We start from the raw sequence: 25,535 nt of genomic DNA, 5'->3' as shown, positions 1-25,535 counted from the left end.
ATTCTTGCTTCTTATCCTCCCCTCTAACACCTTTTAATAATTTTCCCAAAAGTTTAAACTCACCTTGTATACTTGTATATCATATGCTCGAATGTGTCTACTGGAGTACGTACGCGTATATACGTGTCTACCTGAGTATATAAGTGTTTATATATATACGAGTATAAGCGAGTATATACGTGTATAGTCGAATGTATATCTGTATAGAGTAGAAATACTTGCAGACACCCTTACACGTATTTATTGGTGCATTTATGTGAATACGTCTATATACGTGCCTACACGAGTATATATGCGTATGTACTCGTATATTTAACCCCATTTACTGTAAAAACAATACATATTAAGTGAAATTAATATTTAATTTATATCTGCCTTATACTTAATGATAAAGTGACATTAGAAGAACAATACTTGTTAAGCCTAATATTATGACCACTTTACCCCATCTTACTTAAATTGTTCTAAAAAATTTTCTAAAATATATTCAGCTAACTGCTAATGGGTAAGAGGTTTTGAGACATGTAGGAAGCTTCCTATGTAGTCAATCTGTTCATAATTCTTACAAACAAAATTTCTCAAGGAAGTTAAAAGAGGTATTTAGATTTGAAAACTTTTCATATTCACACAAAATATTTTTTTTTACCAAATAAAATTTTGCCAGTTGTAAAATTTTGTACTCAAAATGTAGTTTCTCACTGCCTTACTCTATAATAAAATTTTCACATTCATTCGAACATTTATTTCCAATCTATAGTCATTTATTTGACGAATGACCACTTTACCCCATTGACCACTTTCCCCCACCAGACCCTACTATCTGTAAAGATGTGTAAGCCCAAACCATCTTTTACACCAAATGGTATGAACAGTAAAGATGGACAAATATGGGATAACAAGATGGAATAACAAATTGCTAAAAACTTCTAGTATGAGTTATGCGCTGATCCTTCATCAGTATTCGATGAATCTGGTTTCAGAAAGAAAGAAATCCTGTATCGTTAAAGTACTATTATCTGAAGCAAAAGGTTTATCCAACATCACCAAACGAACAGCTGGTGTCATATATGAGGCAGTGAGAAGCAAAGGGATGTAAGTGGACATTTTCAAGTTTTGAATAAAACGCGTTTAAAGATAAGATCCTAGGTAGGCTTTCATTGATTTTCTTTTCTAAATCATGCTGTATAGAAGCAACTACCAGGTCTACTAGTACCATTTCTTGCCCCAAGATAGAGGAGAGGTCAAGGGCGGATACAAGGGAGGGGCGGTGGGGGCGATCGCCCCCTCCTTGAGCCGAGAAACTAGTACTTTCTTCAAGTATATTTTCAATATTAAAGTTCCAAAAACGCAATTTTACATAATCTTCGATGGTGATAGAAGAAAGGGAGCTATTCTTTGGAATTTTTCCGGAATCGAAGTTTTGAAAACGCAATTGTAGCCCATCTCTTATTACTCTGGGGATAGGGACTTGAACTTTCAATAGGATTTTTTTTGAAATTGAAGTTTTAAAATCTCATTTTTAGACGATCTTAGATGACAACTAGGTATAGGTTCAAAGGCTCACCCTGAATAAGTTTTAAAAGAAACACAACTATAGGACACTTTTTTTTACATAAGGGTAAGCGATGGGGTTCAGTACACTCCTTTGAAAGTTTTAAGAGATTGAAGTTCCAAAGAGTGAACAGTAAAAAACAATTGCCCCCTCCTTGAACATTTTCTGGATCCGCCCTTGGGAGAGGTTCACCAACCATTTGTACTGGCTATCTCCAAATTTTTAATTTTGCCACTTACATCCCTTTGCTTCTCACTGCCTCATATGTAATAGATGGAAGATACCTGCTTGATCATATTTTTGGTAATGATATGTAAGCTTCAAGGAAACATGCCAGCAATGCAGTGGTTACTTGTAACAGGCATGTAACCAAAACAGAAAGAAAAATACTGAAATTGCATGGCTGTGTGAACTAACACAACCCTGTTAGTATATTTTACTGCAACTGAAAGCTCCCCCATGTTTTTGCATCTATTTAGCAGATTGTTTTAATAGGATATATTACATTAACTGGAACATTTTGAATTTAACTTATAATGCCCCTTCTTTTTCTCTACATACAGTATTTTGCTCTCTCAAAAAATACTGAATTCAGTAAAAATACTGAAAAATCACATGTCTGTTGTAAGTATGGTGAAGCTAGTGTCATTTTTGACGAGTGCAAAGAAAGCACCACAGAAATATAATCTGCATCCTATTACAACAACCAAGCCTTCTGCTCTAGAAAGACTTTCTGCGTCTCAAATCTTGTGCTTGCTCTGAGGGGCACATTGGATATAGTGAATGTTTGAAAAGTCTGAAAGTGGACTGAAGTGCTCAATTATATGCATCAACTGTGTTAGACATAGCTGCAACAATAAAGATTTTGCTGAGGATCTATCCAAAAAACATCTTGATAACGAAGACTTTTTGTTACAAGCTTAGGAGAAAGCATTTGAAAGCAAAAAACAGTTCAGTGTTATTTTTCTGATCATTTAATCAAATGTGCACCATCAGAGGGGTGGGGGGAAGGATAATATTTTAGTATATAATTTCGTTTTGGGACGTGAGCTACTGCTCTTATGGGGTGGACAGTCCTGATTTAATGCATTTTAGATTTGCATGAAATAATACTTCTACTAGAAAAAAAAGGTGGGGGGGGGGGAGATTGAGAATTTATTTTATTTGGCAGAGGGGGGGTGCTGTAGCTTTGAGAGGAGGTGCACCATTGCTCTTGGAGGATGGACACACTTGATTTCTAACAATTTTCTTAGCATAAAATAATGTTTCCATATGAAATGTATGGAGGGGGGTTTGTAGCATTGGTGGGTTATGTCATCCCTCTTGGAGGTGAAACACCTTTAATTTCATGCTTTTAAATTTAGTATAACATAATATTCTCACTTTAAATTTACTCTAAAAACTCTGGAAAAATACCCATAACAGCAATTTTTAGATGCCACCCATTCCAAAACCCGACGCACAATGGAGTGGGATTTTTTACCTGCCTTATTGGGAGGGTAATAAACAATTTGCACCAGGTTTAGCTTTTTTTTTTTTTTTTGGATGTTTGGGTCCAACCCCTATTTTTACTGCACTAAAAAGAAATTTCATAAGAAAGAATTTCACGCATGTTACTCATGACCCATGACCGTCAGAGGGTTAAATAAGATTATTTTATTTCATTTATTTATTTTTTTATAGCATTTTTAGTTGTATTTATAATCCTAGAAGCAGAATTTTTTTATCAAACTGCGACAAAGATGAAAAAAACTAAAAATAATCCGCAAGTCTTAACACTTTTTAAAAATCATAACCAAGGAAAACCTGATTGATTTGTTGTATTGGGTTTTATGGTACAAGAGCTGCAATTGGCTATACTGTGCCAAAGGATAAATCAAAGGATAAAATGCATCAAAAGAGTTATAAACAAGTTCAAAAACAGAAATGCAGTTTTTGTTCTTCTGTATGAGAAAGGTCAGTTTCTGATCTCGAAATTTTTATTAAATCATAATAGCTGAAATTTTTAAGCGTCCCACTTTCAAATTTGGTGCTTCTAATATTTTTGCGATAATCTAGCATTCACTGTGCTAATTAATCCCTTTGGACCATGGCCCCACCTAATTTTTATAGGCTGTGACAATCGCTGAAACTCATGTCAACAAAGAGGGCACTACAGGAAACTGGTTTCCATAACATTGCTATTGATTGGTGGATACAGGGGTTCTGTTCAGCGCCTGTTGTGGCCAAAATGGGCGGCGACCAATCAAAAATAAACAAACTTTGAAACATTGACATTGATGGGTGGATGCATGAGATGATCATAGTTGCATCGGTTTAACACAGAAAAGTCATACATTGCCAAAGCCCGTTAAGCGTCAGTGCCATCTAGTGGGGCCATAGATGGACATAACTGTGAGTAATAGTATGGAAGAGAATATGTAAGGGAAAATATAGCAGAAAGGAGAGGGTTCAATTCAGCCAAATCGAAGTTTTGAAAATTGCCCTTTTAGCTCTTTCAGCCTTGCTTTGGATGTGTTTTTCTTCTTCTCCCTTTTCTTGCAATTAGTGATTTAATTTAATGGGCATGACAATTCTGCGAGAAAATTCAGAATTAAAATTTTATTTGCACAAGTTTTTTTGTAATGTACCCCATTCTTGCGGCCTTGTGTTCTATCGGGAACACTTCAACTAATGAACGTATTAATATGAACTTATAGGTTAATATAATGAATACTAAAGCACAAAAACTTATTAAAATAACAAAATAATGTATTATGGCAATGATAGTATATAGCATAGAGAGAGGAGGGTCTGCATGAAGTTTATGCCCAGGACCTTGCTATGGAATGATCGGGCTTTACTATTATTGATATACATGCAAAGAAAAAAAGGCAAGAAAAATTTTTGATAGCGGATGAAGCAGAATGCTGATTAGTCTTTTCGAAAGGATTTCTAAATTTTAACAATGAATATATATAGATTGTGGTAAAAATTGGAGCCCATTAAAATTGAATAATGTATATACAAACACATATACAGCTTACTTCTTTCATTCTGAATCCATAATCAAAACCATCGCCATTTTTTGAAACATTCAACATATCATACCACAGTTGTGCTGGTCCATACCGCCATGCTGCGAATCCAGAAGACAGTTCATCATTTTTATATGATTCACTATTTGTACCACCTGATTTGTTCTTTTCTTCTGGTTTCAATAGTTTTATCTGCAAATTTTACAAATCTATTACAAAAAATCTATTTAAAAAATAACAACAGAATGGACCACAATTTATGCAGGAATTGAATAAAACAAGTAAAAAAAAGTGTGTACTCAAAATAACAAATGCATATAGGATCCCCATATGCATGGGAAATGAATAAACAATAAAATATATGTCATGTATTTGAAAAAAAAAAAAAAAGCTTGGAAAGACATGTAGCATTTATTGAACACAGATGGGGCAATCTTTCACGCTAATTTTTTTCCATTCAAAAAACTTCTATAAAATAATAATAACTATTCTTTTTAACTAATAATATTAATGGTTTCCCGAAAATGTCAACATTTTCAATGCAATCAATGGGGTCATTTCCAAAATTTTTAAAGTATTTTTTTCTGAAAGAGCATGCTTAAAAACATAGAATCTGACCATTTTTTAAATAATTTCTTTAAAGTTTAATATTTAAAAAAAATTATTTAAATTGGTGCTCTTTCATCATTTAAGGCTTCTGCCGATGACATCACAAATGATGAAATGCTATTCAGTGTTGCCATTCACGGTCTAAAATATTTAGTTCACATCTTTTCTCACGTGTATTGGCAACAATATGGTTGATAGCAAGCATAGAGCGCAATTGTAATTCGCTTCTTGATTATCATAACGAGGAAATGCGGTAGAAAGATGCATCATTTGTGACATCATAAAGATCACTTTAACAAATCGGACATTTTAAAAAAATAATTAAAAAATAACTGTTGGGAAAATGAAAGTATTTTCTGAGTCCATGTTTTTTTTTTTTTTTTGCTTATTCTATCAATTTCAATGACAAAAAGTACTACTTTTGACTAAAGGAAACAACCCCATTATTTATTACATTGAAATGAAACATTTGAAGCAAATATGTATGTATATGTAATGCTGGCTTAGGAATGTAAATTTCATAGGGTTTCGAGAGAAAATGAATAAAATAACTTAAATATTAAAGCTGAAGAAAAGATAACTCAGAGTTTTTTTGCTACACACAAAACATTTAACCTTGTACTTCTTTTACAATGCATTCATTTAAGACCAGACATTTTCGATTGAACATGTGAAATCAGAAGAGTCTTTAAAATCTTAATGACTAAAAATACCTTTACCTTTACTTTTACATTAAAAACACATTGCTTTGAAATTGCACAAATTGGAAAAATACATTCTGAAAAGAAAGGGATCAAAATGTAATGAGCCGATCTTAATTATAGTGTAAAAAAATATACATATAATTTTAAAAAATGATAAAGGCACTTTCTTGGATCTATTGCTTCTAATTTGTTAAAATAATTGATGATTATCTTAAATACAATTTAGCAGATATAAAACATATTCAATAATTCATATATCTCCGAGCAAGGGACACCTTTATTTAAGGGACAAAAAGTCCAGTCCCCTTAGTGCCCCTTATTGAGTGATTCTAGTATACTTTAGTGTTGCTCTTTGTATTGCAGCTGAATACATAACTCATTTTAGCCAATATTTTGATTGAAATATTTGCCCTAAAGGCTTTCATTTCAAAACAGTCATTTTAGACACCATTTTAGTAGTACTCCAGTGACAACAATTTTATTTAATTGACAATATCTGTAATTAATATTTTGTGTTTGATTCCTTAAAATCTTTTACATACAATTCATGATTTTTTTTTGTTTTTAAGACTAGGCAGGTATGTTATTTAAAGTCACCTCAAATTGACAAGGGGTATTGTCCCACTGTTCCCCCCATAAATCCAACCATGTTAAAATAATATAATATTAAACATACACTACCTCTTCATCTGATTCACATTCTTCTGGTAAAGGAGGTGATGTAGGAATATCCAATCTTAAAGGTTTGCTCGCATTTCTTTGAAAATCTCCGAATTCTGAATTTGGCTTTTCTCTCCTTTTCTTTTTCACACCACGCCAAATCTGAGGTAAACTAGTGGTTTTACCAGGTCCAAAAAGACGTGAGAATCTTAACACCTACAACAAAGGAAGATTACAAGTTTTAACTACTTTAATTGTGACAAATTAACGTCTGACATCAAACTGCAAAAAATATCAAGTTTGGGAAGTTAACATGAATTGATGTAAAAACAATACAGTTAATGATTTGAATGTGAAAAATTATGCATAACATGCATATATATTTTTTTTAAATTTAGGTTGAAAAGAAAGCATAATTTACAGTGCTTTTTTGGCTAAATAGCACATACAGCAATAGAAATAGTTGCTTTGGTAACAGGCGTCAAAAAATATGGCACAACGGACACTACTTGCTTAAAATCATTAGATTTTTTAGAACTTTTTAAAATTAAATATCATAATCTACTATCAAAACTAAGTATCGAATGTTTTGCTCCTTATTATCTAAAAATCAAAAAAGGAAGAAAAACATGACAAAAAGCTAAAGATAAAACAAAAGAAGGAATGTAGGTATAAGCTATCCATAAAAACATCACGAAAATTGGGGAAAAGTTGCAAACACGGGCTTATTTGGAACAACGCTAAATAAATTAGTTTGAAATTAATCTTTTGGGATTGTGAAAAGAAACCTACTGATCCCATTCTGTCCCCTTTTTTGGGTGTGTGACTGTGAAGGCTTTCTGCATTCAATGACTTCTCTCTCTCTCTCTTTTTTTCTTTTTTTTTTTTGTTTTTTGTTTTGGCACTTTTGAGCTAGCTGCTTGTTTGTTCATTTTTTAATAGATTTTTATTTATGCTTTTATTTCCTTGATACTCCTTACATGTTTGTATTTTAGCAAGATTGAACTGTTGGAACCACAAATTGATTTTTCCAACATACTTTACATCGAGGGAACGTAAGTGCTATCTACAGTTGTTACAATCAATAGACTGCTGAAATCTTCAGCGTATCTCAAAGCAAAAAAAAGCTTTTGTACTGAAATTTTGTCAAAAAAGTTGTACTAGATATGAATGTGTGATAATTTATTATTTCCTTGAAAAACTTGTATGAAGAGTATAAACAAGAAAGATAAAAACACCTTGTTAAAATTTTGTACGATAGTGCTTTTAGGATTTAGGTAAATTAAGAACATATAACTTACTTGCATTTAATAATTAGAGTATTCTGAGCATAAAAACCTTGCATTAACTAAATATTTCACTTTAGTAAATTTGCTTTTGCTTTTTGATTTATAATACAATCCATACCTGTCCATGCCTAAACTCAGGAAAGAGTTTTGTTACATCCATGTTTTTATATTTAGATGGAAGCATGGCAGCAAGGGGAGTATCAAGCTTCTTCTGCAGTTCTCTATCAAGAATTTCAGCATTTGTCGATGGTTTACTTGCATCTTCAATACCCTTTGCATTGTAACCTCCACTTGATTGGTTTTCTCTGACATCACTTTCTTTGTGCAAGATTTGCACTCCATCCTTTGCCGGAGGAATAAGTGGGGGTGGCATTAAAGCAGCATCACTTTGATCAAGGTCATTTTTATTGGTTTTTATAGCTGCGTCTGGAAAAAAAGCAAAATTAGGTGCAGTAATTTACAAAATTAAATTTATTTATAAATGATTACAAACTGAGTAAGCACAGCTTGCTTCATCTAAACAACTTTGTGGGACATAGAAATTTTGAAAAAAAGCACCCTTAAAATAAGATGCATAAAATTTGACACATCCGAGTGCAGTTTAAGTTGACATGACCAAGACTGAAAGTACTTTGAGCCCCCCTTCTCCCATCCATTTGTGCTCAGATAAAATAAATATTTTTATAATGTCAATAGCTTTTTTATTATTATTGAGGTATTTTCCCAAACAAATACTGGAAGAAAGTTGTTAATACTTTTGTAGTAACTAGATTTTGACAAGGAACATGCTTTGAGCATTCGTCGCCTTATATCATTATTTCTCCTGTATATTTAAAAAATAGATTGGCATGTTTATGCAGTGATGTTCCCATCAATTTTTCTAAGGGTATAATCCCAGTAATACATTGTGCAGGTTATGTGTATGCAATCACATACATAATATGTCCAGAAATTCTTGAGGGTCTAACCCAAGGGTGATCGAGTTTCAGGTTGTCCACGGAGAAGAAAAAACTGGTAAAATTACAGTTTGATATTTTCCTCATGTTTGGAAAATTAACTTATATTGTAATGACTAATAACTACTCTTTATGTGCAGCTATAAGGGTCTCTTGATAAAAATTGTAACCGGTAGCTAGATAATTTCATCTGAGAAACGATAGGAAATAAATTCTTACCAGTCATTTATCTTCTACTTCCCACTATCACCCCTGGGAAAACCACTGCAAAGGGATGGATAAGGAATAACTAGAAGATTTCAGGAATTTCTTTAACTTTTTTATTAAAAGACGAGATAAAAAAAAACAGCTACATACGCTATTAAAATACATTTGCAAAAAATTGCTGCTGATAGGCATTGTCTTTTGATTGAATAAAGATAAGCAAATGATATTGTACTCCTTGCATATGTTCAAAAGGTGTTGAATTATTAAATGTTAAGAAATATAAAGAAATAAGGTTACTTGTAGGAAAATGTGGTTAACATAAATGTATTGTTTTGGCTTTAGGAAAATTTAAAAATCTGATGATAGGATCTAAATAATAAATCAACATTTTAAAAGCTTGAGGGCATACACTATATGTCTAAAAAATGTTTGAAAGTATATGCCGTTATGAGGAGTATTATACCCTATGGGAACACCCCTGTGTATATGTAATTGTAACAGACTTTCAGTATTTTCCATTAGTCATTTAATAAAAAATGTTTGCACTAATGCAAAAAAGGATTAAAATGTGATGTCAAAAAGATAGCATTAAACATACATAAAATTCAGCATTGGGAGCTAATATAAACAAAATACTAAGGTTGGTTTCAGTTCTAGGAGACTATTACTTATCTGGAAAAAAAAAACACTTATACAACCACTTGAATGTGAAAATAAGGTTAAATACACAGGTAATTTTTAAAAAGTTAATACTTTTTCACTAACTATGAAGGAAAAAACATTACTTGGAAAATTTGTGGTGTTAGCATCTCTTGACACATCTACTGTACACGAACTGCTGTCACCTTCACCTATAAATTTCCAAAGCAATAAATACAAAGATTTTAATTTAAATAATATATTCTCAAATACAGTCAAACCTTGATCTCAAACCTCCTTATCTCGAAACACTTGACATCTCGATAAAAAAATTTCCCCAGCATTTTCTATGACAGGGTTCATACACTTATGGTCAAAAAAAATTCCCTGACTTTTCCAGGTTTCCCAGATTGCTTTTCAGAAAAATTCCAGTTACTCGCTTCATTTAAAATTTAGTTTAAATAGCAATATTTTCAAAATAATTAAAATTATTTAAAGAAGCAATGTGGAAGAACTGAAACTTCAAAAAATATAAAAAACTCTTAATTTTTTTTTTCTCTCTCAAAATTTTAAGTTGTTTTAAACATTTTGTTCAAAATTGTTTTAATTCATTTACTACTTTTTGAAAACAGAGTACTTTCAACTTATTTTAGCGTTTCTTCAATGTCACATGTCATGCGTAATATTATAGTGTTTTGCTGTAGTCATGCAGCAATATTTTAGCATCCGCTTTTGGTTTACAATTCCTTTTTTTTATTTTCTTATTAGTATATAACACAAAACATATTGAGCAAAATACAAACTAAATTTCAGTATAAATGATTAACTTGTTGCATCGATGGGCATACCATATAATGCAAAATAACAAAAATCAACATACGTCAATTATAGGCTGATGCCAATAATCATCAGTTTTTTTTTCTTTTGCATATAATTGATGTTTACATTAAAATTTTAAAAAGTTCTAGAAAATAATTAATCTTTAAAAATTCAAAATTAATTGCAGATTTACTTTTAACAGTTTACATTGAGATAAACATCCAATTATGTTTTTGTAAATTTATGTCTACTTCAATCTTGCAAACAAATAAATATGGCAACTAAGTAAAAAATTTAAGATAAAAGTAGATTTTTGAATTTGTAGCATAAAAGTAGTTATAAAAAATTAAAAATCCTTAAAAAACTACAATTAAGACAAAATAGTCAGTTTTTAACACATAAGAGTCTAAATCAATTAGAATTAAAAAAAAAATGTTTTGAAGGTTAATTTTGCATTTTTCCAGAAAATAATTACGTATTATCTGAAAAAAAAAAAAAATACATTTTGCAATGTTTTCAATAGTTTGCATTGAAATGAACATCAAATGCATTTTCAGGAACTTAGGCACTTAAAAAGACTTGTGTACTTCCATCTTGGGAAAGACCAAATATGGTGGCTACGCAAAAAGATAAGAAATAGTTTTTTTACTTTGTTACATGAAAATAATTAAAAAATAATAAATCTTCTTGAAACTACAATTCAGTTGAGAAGTTTTTATCACACTTTCGTCCAAAGCAATGAAGACAAGATTACATTTTAAGAACAAAATTTTTCATTTCGCAAGAAAATTATTAAAAATAATAATGATAATAAAACAATTTGCAGCCCATTTTGTGTTATTTTCATTAATTTGCAACTAAAGAAAAGATCCAATTCTGCTTTGTTTTTGGAAATTTAGGCATTTAAGGATTGTGTCTACTTCCATCTTGTGAATGACCAAAAATAGCGACTACGTTTCACACGTAGCTGAAAAGAATTTCCAATTAAAAAAAAGATTTTCCCCGAACTACCCTCCCATCTTCAGGTTGTACTTCCGAAGCAGTAAATTGTCTTCTTCCCTGTTGAGTTTGTGCATAATTCCTGGTCAGAAGAATTTTTTCCTTGGGAACTATTGAGGGTCGAAAATGGTGGCTACGAAAGTTATTTTGGGTCGCCATTTTTTTTTTTGCTAGCGTCATTTTGCCTCAAAATTTTTAGAATTTTTTAAAAGTAACATCGATTAAAATGAAGATTAGATCTCATATAACAAAATTCCCAGGAAAAAAATTGGGAAAAAAAAATTTGGGGGCATATTAGGATAATTCCCTGACATTTTCGACTATGTCATTTTCCCTGACAATTCCAGGTTTTCTCGAAGCGTAAGAACCTGTATAAAAACTTCTATGTATTTTCCATAGTTACCTCGAAACCCTTGATATGTCGAAATTTTTGCACAGAAGCAAGTTTCAATTCTCATTTTTCTTTGGTAATTTTTGTAGTAAAACCAGATCCAGGGACAATTGCTCAATGTTTTTCATCCCTTTTCTTGAAAATTTTGTGAATAGGGGATTGGTGCAAGATAATAGGGGAGTGTTGGTATGAGAGGGGTGCTGTGTTTTCCCCAGAGTTTAGAATCTTTGTGCATTTCTCAAGAACATGTTGTCCACAAAAATTCAAGCAAAAATGGAAAATACAATCCTCATTTTCATCATTCTGCTTTTTTACCCCTACAAAATGACTGCTAAGAACTTTTTGCATGTGGGGTTACTGGTTGAAGATAAAATTAGAACTTTGAAATTTTTAAGTAAAAAAAAACAAGTTGAAATTGTTGTTCATTTCAAAAAATCTCATTGGCACTTTCAACAATTATAAAATTTCAAATCTAGTGAAATATTGAAGACTACTTTATTGATTGTAATTCAAAGTGGTCTTATAGTACATATTGTCGCCTCCAAGCAACCGTAGGATATCTTAGTGTTATTCCTGGGATTAGATGTCTTACTGTTGCTCTGAGGCGACGATATATAAATGCATATAGCGTATGTGTGTGTAGTTGTGAGAGTTACTAATGTAATTTTTTTTAAACCTTAATAACTCGAAAACTCAATACCTCAAATTTTTTCCCTGTCCCAAGAGATTCGCCATATTGAGGTACTAGCATTTATACTTAATAATTGCTTTAAAAAAAAAAAAAAAATTCAATGAAAGTAAGATAAAAAAAACAAAAAGGAATAAATGAAGACATTTAGAAATACAATCAAACCCTGCTATAACAAACCCTCATCAGACTGTCTCAGGAGATTGGTACAGCCAAGGGTTCGCTACATCCAATTTTTCTATAAAAAAAGTCCACACTTGCTAAGATATTTCTATAATAAACTGTAGAAATGTATATTATTATTTATCCTTAATATGGGACGAAAGATGTAGTTTTTGGATGCAAACTTTGGCATTTCATGTTCATCTCGTGGATTTTTGCATCAATTATTGTAAACAAACCAAAAACTTGTTTATCTAGTTCCTGTCATAAATTTTTTTCCCAAAATAGAGACACCTGCCTTAGAAATCTGCCAGGTAATGACAAAAGTAAATTTCAAAAAGGGGAAATTTCGTTGAAATTGACAATTTGGCTGCTTTTCAATTCCAGAATAAATTTAACTTAATCCTTTACAGAAAAAATGTCTTGCCATGGTCAATATAAAGCTAAGAATATTATCAGAGAAATATTAGGTGAGGAATGATTTGGACTGGGGTATGCTGGTGGAAAAAGATACAGTTACATCAGTTGGTGTTTTTCCATGGCAAAATTGGTAAAGAGATTGATAGCTGGGACAAATGCAGGGGCGTAGGAACCGGGGGAGCTTGAGCTCCCCCTGAAATATTTCAAACCGGCTCAGCTCCCCCAGAAAAATTCTCGCGCTGCAGCCTTTTTCCGCACATTGTTTTCCTCACACCTGATTTCAAAAATGTGATCTGTCTTTTCTAGGCAGAAGGCAAACAGAGTGGTCAGTGCACTTGAGTTCGCCTTCACAATTTTTTTTATATTGTTTACACACCTCGATTCTCTGAAGAAAAAGAAAAGAATTTAAGAAAAGTTATCCTGTTGGCTGCGATGTAAAGCAGCATCATAGAAGAGCTGGTCCTGGCAGTAAGGTGGGCTCTGCCAGCGACTTGCGAAAATCAGTACCAGTACCCATAGGAAGTGTTCCGCCCTCCCCACCTTGAGCTCGTCTTTTGGGAGCGGCATCACAGCTCGGTTCATATTCTTATTAGTTTTTGTTGAATGTAATCGAGTTCTCCACTGGTTTAAAAGAAAGAACTGTGCTTATATCTTATTGGAAGAGACATTTGCAGCTTTCCACGGAGTTCGCAAAATCTCTTCTTTAATCCACCATCGGACTTTGGAGAAAGCTTATTGCTATTTGAGAAACATCATTGGATACTGAAAATCTGCCCTCTATTCTATTTAAAGAGCCGCAGTCTTGTTTATTGGGCTTCACTACTTTTCTCTATGTCTTGCTGTATGTGTGTCCCCATGTTTCGTATTAAACGTATTTGTTTATGTTCAGCTGTCTGAATCACTGCTTTACACAACCTTGCAACAGTTTTGCATGTCGTTCTTATGCTGCGTGATCACAGAAAAAGATAATAATGAGTCCGTTAGGCATTTAAATATGAATAATATGGAATTGCTTGATTAAAATAACCTTACGAAATTTAACGTGAGTGAAACAAAAAGACCAAGTGGTGGCATTTTTTAAAAAATTGCAAACATGAAAAAAAAAAAAAAAAACGAATGTGGAGGGAAGGGGCATGGGCGTGCACAGAAATTTTGGGACCTGCCACAAATGATTTTTACAGGCTCCCCTCCACATTTTTTACCTCTATATCTCTACATATATTTCGCACCTCATTTTTAAAATCTCGGGCCCCCTTCAGGCTAGGTCTGGGCCAACCTGTGTCCCTTCTCCCCCCTTGTGCACACCCCTGCTAGGGAGGGGGAGTCTCATTTACAAAGAAATTTATTTTGCTTTTTTTAAACTTAGTTTCTTTCTCTCTTTTATCATTTTTCACTTCTTCATAAAAAGTTAAGCCCTAGCCACAGAAAATTCTTAAGAGATCTCCCAAAAGTTTAGTAATATAGTTACGAAACAACAAATAGTCCTAAACTAATTTTCGAGGAATTGTGAACACATGTTTTGGGTTTTTAATTCTATGTTTCCATCAAAAAATACGAGTATAACGGGAATCATTGTTTGATGATTTGTCTAAACCGAAAGTAGTCTGGTGTCAGATAGAGAGCCCGACATATATGTTATTCGAACAATTTTTTAAAGTTCTAGAAAACTTAAATTTGTTACTTTGGATGATAAAAGTTGTCAAAAGAAACAATTTAAATCAGTGTCATACAAAGACACTACTTTTCGGAGCGTATATCACTGCTGTGATAAAAGAAAAAAAAGAAAAAGAAAAAACTCAATTTCTAGCACTATATCCCAAGGTAAAAATTTGAAAAAAAAAAAGGAAATTGAAGGAGAAGGAATCTATGAACCTCTTCTGATAACCTCATTGCAGACGCTCTATGTAAATTTTCCAGAGGAAAGCCCTAGACTCCCCCCCCCCTTTCTTAATACAGGGTTCATACTCGATTTGGATGGAAAAATTCCATGACTTTTTCATGACTTCAAGGAAAATTTTCATGACCTCGTTACTCGAAAAGAATAGCACTATTTAATCTCAAACTTGATACTTTTTGGAAATGAGCATTAGCAAAACGTCTACATGAATGCTAAAGCCTCATTTAAGCACTTACTCAAAATGGAAAAAATATAAGTGTACGCTAAAAAAACTATTCTTATTTGTCTTTATCATATAAATTTAAGTAAAGTAAAAATACAGTGAAACGAATATGATGATGCTTAAATGTCTGATATTTTATTTATAAACAGGCAGAATGATCTTGAATGGGACAAAGGTTGAATGAGTTATCACTAAGTTTCAATAAATTTGCTTCAAAAGTTGTCTTTTAGTGTCAAGAGTGCATTTAATCATCCATGTTACTTGACAGTATTTTGGTTCTTTAAAGTAAAGTCACATAGTTTAGTTTTTTATGTTTCTCTAAATCAGATCTTTTTTGAAAAAACAATTAGCAATGAATCAATCTTCTGATTCAAAACTATACTTGTTTTGTTTACTTATTTGCACTTTTTCAAATGCATATTAATTAATAGGTTCAGAATTTCCAGAACATGTTTGATTCCTGACGTTGAGCGTAGCAGTGTGTCGCATGGATTAGTTTTGCGGGCCGTACGTTTGGCACAACTGTTTCAAATTATTAAAATTTCTCTTTTTCTATATTCTATCGTATGACTAAAGATCTTTATTTTCTAAAACCTTCAACAAATTAAGATAAACTCTGATAAGTTTAATAATAAAGTTCTTACGAGTGATGGAATCGAACTCGGATGCAATTGAATTACTTTTTTTTTTTTGAGTGAGCGTGGTAAAACTAAGAACGTGAATTTTCGCTATTACAGAATATGAAACATAAGAAGTGTTGAAAATAACAGTAAATTCAAAATAAGTGATGTCCAAGCAGTAAAATCACATCGCAAAAAAAAAGCAAGTGGCTGCGACAGAAGTGGATGCAATAAGATTTCAAAATTCAGATTTGATATTGGGATCGTTCAATTTTTCACTTTTACCAGCTTTTATGCGTTATACTGTTAAATCACTCAAGATTTCTAATGCTCCTTTAGTTACTGCTACTTTCTCTTTGTCCAGGACATTTTTCCATGACTTGAAATAAATTTCCATGACTTTCAATGAAAATTTCAATTTTCCATGACTTTTCCAGGTCTTAAATTCATTTATTTTTTTTCCCCAATGACTTCCCAGGATTTCCATGACCCGTAGGAACCCTGTTAATAACACATTGAAAATTGTCTACAATTGTGTTTTTGCAACTTTAAATTCAGAATTTTCGGAAGGAGATGAAAACCAATTAAAAAAAATCGTTCGAGGACAATCCCTGAAGTAATATCATTTTCACTAACGTCAGCAAATATGGTATATAATCACATTTTTAAGACATCAAAATCAAAAACTTTCAAGAAAGGTACTCGCACCTTTTCTCCCCTCAACGTTACCAAATATTGCCTAAAACTACATTTATGAACTAGAATTTCGAAAATTCCCCGGACCCCCTATCTCTATGTGCTCATCATTGACTATTGACCGAACCCCTACTTTTATCATTTTATTTTCTCTATATACAATGTATGTATTAAATATGATTGAAAAAATTGCTGGTAAAGGAAGAGAGAGAGAAATGGAAGCACGGAGCACCGAAGCTAATTTCAACAGAGAAAAAATGTGCCCCAGCTCCCCCTACTTTTACAAAGTTCCTATGCCTCTGAACAAATGCTATGAATAGCTAAAAACTTTAGAAATTTTTGGATCGCTATAGCCAATTCTCTATCATTTAAGGATTGTTACAAGCTCTTTAAAATACACTAACATCATAGGGCTAAAGTTGCGACCATTTAAAAGGTTCACTGCAACTGGGGGATCGCTGTATCCCAGGTTCCCTATAGTGGGGTTCGATTGTATTTTTAAGAGAGCACTTATGATCAGGTACTAGGATCAGGTATACATACTGCATGATTCTGAAATCTGAACAGGGTTCATACTTTTTCAGAAATGAAATTCCCCGACAATTCCAGTTTTTCTAGACACTTTTTCAGAAAACTCTAAACTAGCTAAATACGATTTTTTAAGGACAATATTAATTCCCCAACAATTCCAGGTTTTCCCTGACTTGTATGAACCCTGTGTGAATGAAAACTAACCTTTTAAAAGAAATTTCAAACTATATAGAATGTAGCAATTCTTTATAGATTTTTTGGAGTTGTTAAAAGAATGACATGAGAGACTTTTCAACTTTTCAACTCAAAACTTTTCAACTTTTGAAGTGAGCAATTAATAAATTAAAAATTCAATTGATTGACTGATAAAGTAACCTGACAGAAATGCTTCAACATGTTTTACATTAAACCAAACAAAGATGTGACTAAATAGTTGTATACAAAAGCATCTAGAAAAGTAACAAATGAAATACCCTTAGAAAGTTTGGTATGCAACAATACATATTTGAGACAATCTTTATCTGATAAAGCTCCATTGTCAAACAGCGAAGAAAGTAATGCGAAAAGCAATACCCTGCAGTTCTCAATTTTGATTCAAATTTGTGACCTTTATTTTCAATTCAGTCTTTTAACATTAACATGACTTTTAACAGTCTGGGGCAAAAAGCTATCAATTATTTAAATTTATATTGCTTTCTGGCATTTTGAACTGCGTTTATATGTTTTAGAGACCATGAAGTTTTATGAACACTAAACTGTATTATAATGTTTCATGCATTGCATTCAAGCTAGAGAGAATCCAATTTGGGTTCATATCGCAAACAAAGACATTTTGAACAATAGTAATAACAATAACAGCGCTGATTAGATACACAAGTAAGAGCAGCATTTAAGCAAGGAAGAATCCAATTTGGTTTTACATTGCAATCAAAGAGGTTTTGTTCAAAACCTTTTATTAAAAAAAAATAATAACAATAACAGCTCTGATTTAATAAATAAGCAAGAGCAGCATTTAAGCAACAGAGAATCCAATATGGGTTTAAATCACAATCAAAGAGATTTTGTGTGAATAATAATAAAAATAACAGCCCTGATTTAATACCTCAGAAAAAACATGATTGTTCAAAATCAGCTTGAAGATGTTCTCAAGAATATATAAATCAATTATAAGTACCATTTTTGTTAGGTAAAGGAACTCCGTTAGTTGATTGATAAGGTTCAGTATCTTCAGCAAGTTCTGTGATATCAGAGTAGTCAACAGCAGATGGCGATTTTATGTTGCATTCTAAAAAAATAAATCTAACTTTAAACAAAAACTAGCACTTTATAAAAACGAAGTATATTGAAAAGACCACACCAAAAGCCCATAGATGCACAACAGAGCAAAACTAAAAGGTCAAGTAAATATAAAAAGTACACAAGCAAAATAACAAGTTTTAAGCATATTATATGAAAAATACTGATGAGAAAAAGGAAAATACAAGAGCAGCAATTTAATAGAAAAAGTCGAAAGGTTGAATCCAGAGCGTGGAAGGCTAATTATTGGAACTCGTTTTTCCTAATTAGTCGAGGCAAAACACCCTGCTTTTAATTTTAATTTTAAGCTCTTGTTTATTTGTTTATAGTTTAACATGTGGTGCGTTTAGCACAATGTTACTCTCAGGGCTGTCCAAAGAGCTGATGCCACCCGGGGCGAAAGTTTCTTGCCCCCTCCCCCCACACTATACACACAGAAAAATCAAGTTAGATATAACATCAGTCCATAGTATGAGTGTACATGTCATATTTGACTTTTTTTACATATTAATGAACAGAATAACCAGAGGGCTATGCATTATACAAATGAAAACACAAGCAGTGAATCTGCTTCTAATATTTGTGAAACATTAATACCCCAAAAACGTTTTGAAAAATGGAAATGTTAAAAATCCAAATATTTATCTAGTAAAATGCTATCCCACTAGATTAAAACAAACAATTAAAACTGAATTAGTTATTCATATTGATCAAACTAAGAACATGAATAAATAATTTACAGATTACAAATGGGAAATGTGTTTATCCAAGTAAATTACATCAAAATTAAAGTTCGATCTGGACTCATCCAATGATTCTTTTCAAGAGTTTTTTGGTTTTACTTCTACCAACTCAATACCAGCTTTCATATGTGTCAAAAATAAAGACATTCTTTTGCATTTTATAAGTTTTTGGAGAAAGCCCAATTACTCAACAATATTGAAAATCGCTTTTTGGAGCTCTAATTTCGAAACATCACTGGCCCTAATACTACAAAATATGGTCTTACGATTGCGTTTTAAGACTTGAGTTTCAGAAAATATTCAGGCAAGGGTCCCCATACCTCCTTTTTTTTTAATATCACAAGCAATGGGTTTTTGAAATGACACTTACAAAAAATTTATGTGGAATAGCCCCTGGAAACTTCAATTTCAAAATCTTGCAGGGGGGAGAAGGAATTGATTTCAATCTATTTAAAAAAATAATTGATCAGAAACAGTCTCTGAGCTCCCTCCCTTACCCTAACGTCAATAAACAAAGCCTATAATTGTGTTTTTAAGGCTGAAATTGCATTTTCAAAACTAAAAGCTTCAAAATTTTGACCGAACACCTTTTGATCCTTTTCCTATCCAATCAAAAAAAAAAATTTTTTTTGTTTTTTGTTCTTTCAATGTGCTTGCTCTCTTAAAACATTTTTCTGGTCACTTCACTGCAAGCAGGGGCAGAATTCAAGCAAATATGGTGGGAACTAGACAGAAAAAGTGCCTTTTGTTTGATTACAAATAGTTACATGGATGCTTTACTTGCCTATTCGATTAACTCCATAAAACAAAAAGTCGAGAAAACGGATGAAGACGATAGTGTTATCCATAGGACTGAATAGGCCCTCGTGTTACATTTTCTACCATCGGAGGATCAAAAATGTACTGAACCAAAAGTTTAATATAAATTCACATTCTAAGCATTAAGCACTATTAAATCAGAAATGAGGATTTTTTTTAAAAAGTAGAGTTAATCGATTTGGCAACTGAGGCATCCATATATTCTCAGAAATTGTATCTGCTTCAATGATACAAAGGAAACGAATGTTTTGGAGACTTGAAGAGAGGAAAATTTTCGTGCAATAGGGAAAAAAAGAAAATTATTACAATAATTCTCTATTTTTGTATATCTATGAGTGTTTACAAGGACGGATATAAGGGAAGGACGATGGGGGCGATCGCCTCTCCCTTGAGGGACCCTGCATGGACAATTTTCTAAAGTTGAAGTTCTAAAACACAAGTGTAGGTAGGCCATCTTTGACGACGTTAAGGAAAGGAATGGTTTTCGAATCTCTCTCCCAGAAACTTTTCGGTATTGAAGTTTCAGATTTTAGAAGGCCTTCCGCAGGGCATTTTGAAAAATTAAAGTCTTAAATACGTGGTTGTAGAGAACTAAGGCAGTGTAATCAAGGAAAGGAATGGGTTCAGTGACTTCCCTCCGGTAAATTTCCGAGCCTGAATTTCCAAAAAAGCGTAGTTTTAGACGACTTTCGATCATGATAGGGGGAAGGGGTTTCAAAACATTATTCCATGAAATTGCTACAAAATTGAAGTTCCAAAACTCAATTTTACCCCTTCCAATGGAAAAGGAAAGGAATAGGTTCAGGGACCTACTCAGATAAGTCTCTATACTTTAGTTGTATTAGATAAAAATGATGAGGGAACCCCTGACCCTACCCTCGCCCCCCTTCTATAGCATATGCAAATCAGATACGTAGTAAGAAGTAAGTTAAAAATCAACCCTCCCCCATTCCTTGAACAATTTCCGGATCCCTCCTTGACTGTGTATCTACGATACACAAAATGAGGGGGCGCTCCTCATCTTGTGTGAATGTCATCCTGTTCTGTCGAAACGAGGGGCGCCTTGTGGCGTCCCCTCCTTTAACGCGCCCGGGGCGATTACCCCGCTTGCCCTCCCCCCCTTCGGACAGCCCTGGCTACCCTGTATTGCATACACTGGAGCTTAAACACTCTCTTTTTAGTTTGTCATTAAATTTTTTGGTCTTTTGACCACATTTATTGAATCCTCCATGGCTGATGAGCTCTGGATTCATAGGCAGATTTATGGGGGGGGGGCAGAGGGGGCAATCCCCCCCCCCCGTTTTGGGAGGACTTTATGTAGTAACAACACATCTTCCAAAAATTAAAAAAAATATATTATTTTTTCTTTTTTGAACAGTTTATGGGGGGAGGGCATGGGTAGATTTATAGGGGGGCATAGGGGCAATGCCCCCCAGTTTTGGGAAGACTTTATATAGTAACAACACATCTTCCAAAATTTTAATACAAAAAAACATGACTTTTTCTTTTTTGAATAGTTCAATGAAAATGAAGAGAACAGCGAATGTCCTTTTCTGATGGGAGAAAAGAAAAGGGGGGAAGAAAAAAAAAATGAACATTAAATACAAATAGCACAGCTGTCACTGGGGTGCTGAAAATGTGTCTAAATTCACTATTTTGGACTGAAAATCACTTGGGCAAGTATATGAATGAAAATATAGGATAAACGAGCTATACATTAAGCTGCAAAACTTACAATAATTGACGATTATTTTAACAAATTAGAACCTAACGCAAAGGGGAACCCCCCCCCCCCCAATTTGCGCTAACAGAACGATGTACTCGTTATGATTTGTGTCCGCATTTCAAGTATATTTGTGCATAATATTTATGTTCTCAGTAAATTAATTAGTAAATTAATTGGTTTTTTGAGAAATTCTAAAAAACATAGTTTTTTTTCCTTTTCAGAGAAAATAAATACTATCGCAAACTGAATAAATTTCAGTTATCTGAGTGTTCTGATTAAATGAATCTTTTTACTTAGAGGGAGAGTATAATTTTACTTACTTTATAAATACTGTTTAAAAAGTAAGGTAAGTCATAATCATCTAAGTCTAAGTGAGTCAGTCCTTGTCATTATTGAAAACTAAAAACCTGAGTCATCAAAAGTAAAAGTTTTGGAAAAATTTACTGAAATTTTATAAAAGGCTATAAAAACCTAACAAAGATTGGTAAAATCGTAAAAATCCTTTAATCGTAAAAACTGACGAATTTTCGTAAAAATTACAAAAAAATCAAGCAAAAACTTAAAGGTAAGAGTGAATTACAAACAGGGCCGAATTTGCCTATGAGATAAACAAGCCATTGCTTAGGGCCTCTGCTTTGAAGTGGGTCCCTAACTCCCAAAAAAAAATTAATGATTCGTTCCTTAAAAAATGGAAATTGATTGAAAAACCTAATTTCATTTTTAAGTGCTTGAAAACCTTGAATAATTGGAAACGTGTGGCTACATACCTTAAATTTTAAAATTTCTAACAAATGGTAGAGGGGGAGGAATGCCAAAATATGTCAAATTCAGCTCCTTGCCACATCCTTTATTAAAAATGTAAAACGTTTGTAACATATTATTTGAAATAAATTTTTGTGACTCACATGTTTCATATCTTGCTATTTATTATGCAGTATTTTGGAAATTCTTTTTATTGATTGCTTTTATCTTACTTCTTCTGCATATTGTCTACCTGCTTAGCACGGAAAAAATTACACACTACTTCTATTTCTTTTCGTTTTCTGCCTCACTTGCAACTGAAAAAAAGTTGTTGTTATGAGAAATCTAGGTTTTCTTTTTTCTCTTAAATTTAAAATAGCTATTTCTCACAAAGTTAGAACAAGACTGTAAAAATTTACAATCAAGTACTATAATATAAGAGACGGGAAAATACAAATGAAGTGCGTTAAATAATTTTATTTATTCTAGAATCCTTGAAAATAATTAGATAAGTCTTTGAAAATCCTAAGCGAAGTGGGCTCCAATTACTTCTACTGCAAATTGTTAATCTGTTTAGCCAGGAAAAAAAAAGATACACTACCTCTATTCCTTTTTGTTTTCTGCACTACTTATAATTAAAAAAAGGTTGTTGTAAGGAAAAATCTATAGTTTATTTTTTCTTTCAAACTTACAATGGCTGTTTCTTACAAAGTTTGAACAATACTGTACAACTGTAAAATCTAGTTATCGATTTCTATGTCTATCCAATTAACCTTTATAAGGCGTCAAAATGCAGAATTTTCTATCCATTTTACAAAATTTCTTCCGGGGGAGAAACCCCTGGCCCCCTAAAATTGGAGATATTCTATTTCCCACTTAAAAGGGAGCCCTGCTTCACTCTCTTGATACCAGCTCCCTCTCTTAAGGTCAATTAAAAAAGGACAGCATGAAAAGACACATTAATGAAAACGACACACAAAAAAGTAAAGCATGGACTTATGCATCACTGGAAACAGACAAAAACATAGGAGTGGGGGTAATAAAAATGTTGCTAAAAAAAAAGAAATCCTGCCCCCCCCCCAGGAACTCAGTCTTAAATCCGCCTATGTCTGGATTCAACCTTTTGACTTTTTCTATTAAATTCTTACTTCTATTATCCTTTTTCTCATCATTATTTTTCGTATTATATATTTAAAACTTGTTATTTGGCTTGTATGCTTCATATATATACATACTGAAACAAAATAAAAGAAAATTAGAAAAGAATAAAATAAAGTAATAGATAGCCATTGGCTTCTAATAGTAGTGACGAAACCCCAGTGTATAGTTTTAGGTCCTAATTCCAAGAAATTTGTGTTCATTTTTCGCATACGGTGCATTTAGCCCAATGTATTCCTGAATGCTAGCTTTTTCGGAACTGGACATCCTGGCTTTAGTTTTTAGTTTAAAATTTTGGGTCTGTTGATCTTAGGATGAAGGTTCCACGGTTGAGGAGTTCTGGCTTCATCAACTTAGTCTTATTATTAGTTTTAGTATTCTTATTTGTTTAATTTTGTAAATCCATTATGAGTTTATTGTTTGTATTTTGTAATATATATATCTTACTACTATTATAAAGGGTGTCCCAAAATTAACGCAAGATTTGAATTTGCTACCATTTTTTCCATAAATTGTTGGCAGCCATGAAAAAAGAACAATTTGACAGTTGAGAGTTTAGGGTTAGTAAAAATGGGGTGTTATTGTACCATACAGCTAGAGAGAGTGAAACATTTCAATTACTGCATCAGGCATTTCCTAGTCGCGTACTCTCTCATTTCGGTGATCAGAATTGGCACCCTAGATCGTGTGATTTAACATTTTTAAATTTCTTCTTATGGGGTTATTTGAATTCAAAGGTCTACGTCAACAAGCCCACAACCACCCGTGCATTCCCCTGTTGCGATACCGAGCGCCAATAACAGTAACTGCTTGACCAGCCTCAACTTTCATTATTTTTGAAACAATTGTTCAATAATGAAAGTACGTTATTGTATCGTATAACGCTCCATTTTTGATTACCCTAAACTCTCAGCTGTCAAATTGTTCTTTTTTCAGGGTTGCCAACCATTTATTGCAAAAATGGCGGCAAATTCAAATCTTGCGTTAATTTTGGGACACCCTCTATATGCGAAACTACTATTATACATGCGAATGTTTGTCTGTATGGATGGATGTTTGTTACTCTTTCACGCAAAAACTACTGAATGGATTTTAATGAAACTTTACAATATTATAGTTTACGCATCCGAATAACACGTAGGGTAGTTTTCATCCCGTTATGGGGAGAAACTCCCCATAGGGGTAATAAAACTCGACTTTCATACAAATTCTGTAATATAGGAGTGAAAAAATGCTTGCACATTTTAACATTATATGTCTATCGAAAGCTCTGATTTTTCTTCTGAAGATGGCACCTGTTTGAAATTTCTAAGTAGAATAAAAAACGAGTTATAAGCTTTTTAGTTCCATGTTCGAAGGCTTTCCTCAACTCAATACAGTATTTAGTGTATCATATCAACTCCTCGTCGATAGCCACAATAAATTGTTGTATTGTTGAATACTTTTGCTTTTCGTCTGACTGTTCAAGACTATCCTCAAGTTAAATCTTAAGTAACATTTTCGCACAAGATTGGCAAATAATAAATAGATTTGGCTGATTATTTTCCATTTTAATGTAACTTTGATGCAATTAATGGGTACATTTATTTATTTGTGTTGATTGGACACTAACTCATTATCAAAGTGACTAGCAGGAATCTCGCCAAATCTTTTTACGGACAGATTTCAATAGCTAAGGCAGATTTTTTTCTACTGTCGCCGTTTGTGAAGCTAAAGACTACGTAATATTGTTTCTCGGTTTTCACCATGTAACCAAAATATCGCCATTAAAAGAATCTTTAAAACTTTTGTCAAAATGTAAATAATTCGTCAACTAAATTAAGCAAATCCATAAGCAGCACAAAAACTTCCATTAATTTGTCTTTCTGCACAATTTAAAACAATCGCCAAATTTTACTTCGTATTTTGGAAAAATTTCGGATGAAAATGTTTACTGTCCAGCTCCGACTAAAATGTTCAATTAAAAAAAAATA

The 25,535-nt window shown here is 32.7% G+C and overlaps 1 protein-coding gene across 1 annotated transcript in view; it reads right to left on the bottom strand.

The window, feature by feature from the left end:
• LOC129221372 (transcription initiation factor TFIID subunit 1-like) overlaps positions 1 to 25,535 on the bottom strand; it is a gene marked incomplete in the record, with an annotated part of 170,910 nt that overhangs the window by 125,697 nt on the left and 19,678 nt on the right. The window contains 5 exon segments of the mRNA XM_054855844.1: positions 4,579 to 4,761; positions 6,564 to 6,758; positions 7,950 to 8,257; positions 9,780 to 9,845; positions 18,254 to 18,364. Of these exon segments, the coding sequence (XP_054711819.1) occupies positions 4,579 to 4,761; positions 6,564 to 6,758; positions 7,950 to 8,257; positions 9,780 to 9,845; positions 18,254 to 18,364 (863 nt within the window).

Source organism: Uloborus diversus, chromosome 4 (genome assembly GCF_026930045.1).
Source record: "Uloborus diversus isolate 005 chromosome 4, Udiv.v.3.1, whole genome shotgun sequence".
In the NCBI taxonomy this organism is placed as follows: domain Eukaryota; kingdom Metazoa; phylum Arthropoda; class Arachnida; order Araneae; family Uloboridae; genus Uloborus; species Uloborus diversus.
The sequence above is the reverse complement of the archived record's forward strand: the minus strand, read 5'-3'. Positions and strand labels throughout refer to the sequence as shown.